The 6,000-nt window shown below is 39.0% G+C and overlaps 1 protein-coding gene across 3 annotated transcripts in view; it reads left to right on the forward strand.

The window, feature by feature from the left end:
• CUL1 (cullin 1) overlaps positions 1-5,504 on the forward strand; it is an 86,439-nt gene extending 80,935 nt beyond the window's left edge. For all 3 annotated transcript variants that reach the window (XM_032237679.1, XM_032237681.1, XM_032237680.1), the window contains exons 21-22: positions 3,352-3,465; positions 4,904-5,504. In XM_032237679.1, coding sequence (XP_032093570.1) covers positions 3,352-3,465; positions 4,904-4,984 — 195 coding nt within the window. In that variant the 3' untranslated portion in view covers positions 4,985-5,504. The remainder of the gene's footprint in view (positions 1-3,351; positions 3,466-4,903) is intronic.
• The last annotated feature ends 496 nt before the right edge of the window (positions 5,505-6,000 follow it).

Genomic DNA, 6,000 nt, shown 5'->3' on the forward strand with positions numbered 1-6,000 from the left:
AAGGCTCTGTTTTAGGCCCAGTACTCTTCAACATCTTCATCAATTATTTGCATGAGGAGATAAATGGGGAACTTATCAAAGTTGCAGATGACACCAAGCTGGCAGGAAGAGCCAACACTCTGGAATATAGGCTTAAGATACAGAAGGATCTGACAAACTTGAACATTGGGTACTATCGAACAAAATAAAATGCAATGGTGAAAAAAGTAAGGTTCTACATTTAGGCAAGAAAAATAAAACACACAGGTACAGTGTAGGTGGCACCTTGCTCAACAGTAGTAACTGTGAAAGGGATCTTGAAATCCTAGTGGACAACCATTTAAATATCAGCCAGCAGTGTGCAGCAGCTGCCAAAAAAGCCAACACAGTTCTAAGCTACATAAACAGAGGGATAGAATCAAGATCACATGAAGTGTTAATACCACTTTATAATGCCTTGGGAAGGCCACACTTGGAATACTGCATTCTGTTTTGGTCGTCATGTTGTAAAAAAGTTGTGGAGACTCTAGAAAGAGTGCAGAGAAGAGCAACAAAGATGATTAGGGGACTGGAGGCTAAAACATATGAAAAACAGTTGCAAGAACTGAGTATGTCTAGTTTAATGAAAAGAAGGAATAGGGGAGACCTGATAGCAGTGTTCCAATAGGGATTGCCACAAAGAAGAGGGAGTCAAGCTATTTTCCAAAACACCTGAAGGTAGAACAAGAAGCAATGGGTGGAAACTAATCAAGGAGAGAAGCAACTTAGAACTGAGGAGAAATTTCCTGACAATTAGTATAATTAATCAGTGGAACAACTTGCCTCCAGAAGTTGTGAATGCTTCAACACTGGAGGTTTTTAAGAAGAGATTGGACAACCATTTGTCTGAAATGGTATAAGGTTTTCTGCCTAGGCAGGGGGTTGGACTAGAAGACCTCCAAGGTCCCTTATTCTAGTCTAGTCTAGTTAATCCCCTTTAAGTGATGCTATGGATGTCCTATTTAATTGAGCTGAACTCATTTCTGCATGCAATTCCAGATGCTGGTTATCTTTACAACATTAGATGGCTTGAGACCAGGTTACTGGTGTGACCTTTTTTCAAGAGTCTCTACCTGTGCAATTTGATCCAGCAGATTGGATTGTAGCCTCTGCCTTGTAGAATATTTGCCCCACAGAGATTAGATTGGCTCCAACCCTACTGTCCTTTCACAGTTTTCGTTAAAAACTTAGAAATGTGCTGCAACTGAGTAATAATCCTCATTGCTCTTTATATTTAACTTCTGGATACTTTTTAATGTTTTTAATTGTTTTATAATTTTAGAATTGTAAACAACTCAGAGTTATTTAGTTGAATAGAACAGCTATAGCCGTGATGGCGAACAGCTATAGCCTCTCTGCAGGCACACGAGCCATCGCTCAGCTCAGCATCACGCATGTGCACCAGTGGTGGGTTATAGGCGGTACACCCCAGTACGGGCACCGGTACAGTGCTCCGGAGGGCTCACCCGCCTGCCATCCGTACCTATATTTGAGCTCTTACGGGCACATGCACAGAGCGTACAATGCCTGCGCGACGCTCCAGCGAGCAGCTGGAGTGTCACGGAGAGTTGCAGGAGGTAAGGATGCATGCCCATGCTGCGTGCACACTGTGCACGTTCATGTGGTGGCCGCCGGGCCCCGTTGTACTGTACTAGTTGCAATGGCATCCAGAACCCACCGCTGATGCGTGCGTGCCAACTGATTTTCGGATGTCTGCCACACATGTGGGAGATGCGCACATGCACAGAGGGTAGAGGGAGCATGGCACGCCCCCCTGCATCCCCTCATTTGGGTTGAGGCTTCAAGGAGGTCTGCTAGGCCTAAAATGCACACACATACCCTGCGGCCTGTTTTTAGTCCCAGGAAGCCTCAGGAAAGCTGGCTAGGCATGCGGGGGGGTGTTGCACGCATACACAGGAGGAGCATGGATGGGTCACACACATGCGGGGGGAAAGATGGTGTGTGGGGGTTGTGCATGCATGCGCATGGGGGCAGAGTACATTGCATTATGAATGTGTGCACACATGATTTTGGTATGCAAGGAGAAAAAGGTTAGCCATCACCAAGCTATGGAAATAGGGCAAACAAATGAATGAATAATTAATCTGTCCGATTTTCAATCACACTTCAAACCTGGGTATAATGCAGAAATTAAAGTGATCATGCTTGTAGACAATATTTGATAGGGCCAGGAAATAGTGTAATTTTTGTCCTGCTTGATTTCTCTTGATGACAATTGATCATATCCTCCTTCAGTGGACATTGTTGCACTGATACTCCTCCTTTCTCTGAGATCATTTTCTGTTGATGCATTTCAGATTAAGCTTGATATACCTTTCTAGGGTTTTGAAACTTCCTGCTCTTCTTTAATGAGGCCATAGAATAGGATCATTGCTGGTAAGAATAATGCTAATCAGTTTAATATTGTAACCCCTGACTGACCAAATGAAGCTTAAAGGTTATTAAGATCTGGATGGATTGGAAAAGCCTTATAGTCAATCTTAGTATGCTGAAGGGTTGTATTTGTGCATGTTCTGTTTCTGGGAACCTTTCAACTGTATTTTTTTGATTGAGTTACATTTCCTCAGATGGATGCATAATCTAGGGACCCTCCTAGACTTACACTTCTTGCTTGAGCAGTTGGCAGCAATGACCAGAAAGGCTTTTGCACAGTTCTATCCTGTATTTACCATTTATTGAGGGGCCCTACTCACAAATGCCCCAATCTGCCTTTGTTTGAACTGAGTTTAATATATTTAAATTATTTTATGAGGTTTTGCTTCTTGTGTTTCTGAGGTTCCTTTTGCTGATTCTTTAAGAAGGATTATTAAGAATAAAGCAAACAACCAGTTTTGAACCTCTTTTTATCTTCATCCTTGGATATTTATAAAAAATGGGGGGGGGATACAGTAACACAATTTAAAACCATTTCCACCATTTTAAAATTTATTTCAATTTTATTTTTCTGACCCAAAGCAGCACCTAATTAATTTGACATTTGTGTAATTCATTTGCATGTATATTCCGATCAAAGTTGTTATTCTCTGCCGTTATAAACCTGTTCCTGGCAGAAAAAATAACAATTTTCTCTACATTCCTTAGTTGGTATATTTGAGTCAGAGACAAACTATTATATCTATGTAGAATGTATTTAAAAGTGTCAAGATTTAAGCTAGCATAGCTTATTTTTGTTATGAAATAGTCAAATGACTTTCTAGCATTCATCCATCTTTGAAATAACAATCACCTCTGTACACTTTTGATGATTATTAGCCTTTGGTAATATTTGGTGATCAAGGATTGGGCCTTAACTCTAAATTTTGTGTATGTTAGGCTGCTATTGTGAGGATTATGAAGATGAGAAAAGTCCTTAAGCATCAGCAGTTGCTTGGAGAAGTGCTTACCCAGCTGTCATCAAGATTCAAACCACGAGTCCCAGTAATAAAGGTTTGTCTAAAGCAGTGGTCTTCAATCTTTTGGCTCTGGAGACTGGCAGAGGCAGCAGGATGGGGCAGGATAGTTTTATGTGCGCCACTTCCACAAATGCAGCTTCGTGTGTGTTCATCTATCACTTCCCAATCCTGATTCTGAACTGGGCTGTGGCCCCTGATGCAAAGAATTACCGTATTTTTCGGAGTATAAGACGCACCTCCCCCCAAAAGTGGGTGAAAATTTGGGTGCGTCTTATACACTGAATGTAGCCCCCTCCACCCACCAGCCCCAACCTTTTGACCTCTGTCTCTGAGCAATTTACCTCCTTGCAGCAAACGGGCTTGCGGAAGCTATAATAATCCCTGCATCTTGAAGCAGCTGATGATCAGGAGAAATTGAAGGTGAAACTTGCTGTTTGCTCCATGTGGCAAATTGCTGGGAGGCAGAGGCAGATTTAGAATTTTTTCTTGTGCTAATCAAGTTGTTTGCCACAAGGAGGTAAGTCAATAACTATAACGGCCTATAGAATGTTCAAATTATTACTTATTTTTTAAAGACTGCTTTATTATTGTTCTAGACAGCTTAATAAATTGAAGAAGTTTTTTAAAATAAATGCTTACTCTGAAGAGGCCCAGTACTATTATATCCTCTTTTAAATAGCATAGAATAACTATACTTCAGAAAGTATATCAATTTTAACAATATCTGTACAAGTATAGTCTGAAATGTAACACTACAAACAGTGTATATTGTCTGTGCTGTTTGTTGCAAGGAGACAAATTGGTGGGAGGCAGAAGCAGATATTTTCCTCTTGTTTTCCTTCCCAAAAGCTAGGTGCATCTTATACTTCAGAGTGTCTTATACTCCAAAAAATATCGTATCTAGAAGGCAGAAGTCTTCACTTGGCAAACATTGATATACTCATTTGCATGAAGATTGTTTAACAGGAAAACTTTTCTTTTAGCATATTGGAAAATATGTAATATTGCACTAAATTAAGCTATTAGAAGGTTACAAGTTAAGAAAAATTTAAGTAACTTCAATTACATGTTTATGTTTAAATCTTATTGTTTAGAATAGTACTTACTGTTTTATAATCAAACTCAACTTTTTAGCCATGTTTGTACTTCAATTCCCCTGAAACCCCTCTACCATTCTTATTAGATGATAAACTGAATTCTTTATTTTGTAGATGCAATATATGCACTTTTTAAATTTTTTGCTTTATTTTGATACTAGCAGATAATGGTTACCTTTTAATACTAACGGTAACTAGCAGTTACCATTTCTTTTGCCCTTTCAGTTTTTTTTAATGTCAGGTAAAGAAAGGTTTTATTGTTTGTTTCAGTATGTCTTCACTAGTTAAATAATTGTTAAAGCTTGTTAAACACAGAGTCACAGGATAAAAGTGGTTAAAACATCTCAGAATAATTGTTTTTCTTTCTATTTTCAGAAGTGCATTGATATTCTAATAGAGAAGGAATACTTGGAGCGGGTGGATGGTGAAAAGGATACCTACAGTTATTTGGCTTAACAATTTATAGCAGCTTTCAATGTCACTCTTAAATTGTAACAAGTTTGAAAGAGAATAAAACTTGTTTGTCTGCTGCTGTCTGGATTTCCATTTTTATAACTAAGACCAGAACTACCACCTGCCAGTCCTAGAATTACATCAGACCTGCTCAGGATTGATACATTTCAAGTTTGTAAATATGGACACCAATGCCATTTAATCTAATTTAAGAACAGAATGGAATCTAAAACTTCCACTGGAGGTTGCATGCTACTGCATTTAAATCAATACATTGGCTATACAAAGAAGAGCTGTTTCCCCAGACAGCACTTATACACGTTGGCAGCACTTTTGAGAAAATCTGATTTGGGCACATGTGTAATCTGCTATGAAAAATCATTTGTATAGTGTGTTTCATTTTTTAATGTGCGATAAATAAAACATTAAAAATTTCTGTACAAGTTGCATTTGGTTTATTGTTAAGTTACATGACTTTATCTTTCTTAAATGTAAATAAAAGGAGCAATGAATATGAAAGCCACATCATCTGGGTAGTGTTTTGCTTTCAGTATTATTATTTCTAGTGCCACCAAGTAAAACTTCACAAAGCTCAAATCGCCCTTGATCCATTTTCTTTGAAATAGAGGGAAGGAAAAATTAAGTACAGGTAATCCTCAATTTACTGTGAGAGTGAGCTTGCATTGGGAATACAAGCATTCTCACAATCCGATGGACCACTTCACGAATTCTAATTCCTAGGCTGCTTTGGCAATGAGACACGCACACACTGCAGACTGGGTGAAAATGGCAAATCTCTATTCTTTTAGAGCGCCCCTTTATTAGGAAAGTTCAAAGAAAGCTAGTCAGCAGTTAATACAAAACAAAGGATCTCACAGTATGTTACAAATCACTTCTTGATTACACATTCTGGCAGAAAGGCAGGGAGGAGGGACAAAAGGTACTCTTTGATAAGGGGAAATGAGGAGGTATGGAATTGTAAAACACATCCTGATAAGGAGAGCAGGAAGGAGGAACAA

Source organism: Thamnophis elegans, chromosome Z (assembly GCF_009769535.1).
Source record: "Thamnophis elegans isolate rThaEle1 chromosome Z, rThaEle1.pri, whole genome shotgun sequence".
Lineage (NCBI taxonomy): Eukaryota > Metazoa > Chordata > Lepidosauria > Squamata > Colubridae > Thamnophis > Thamnophis elegans.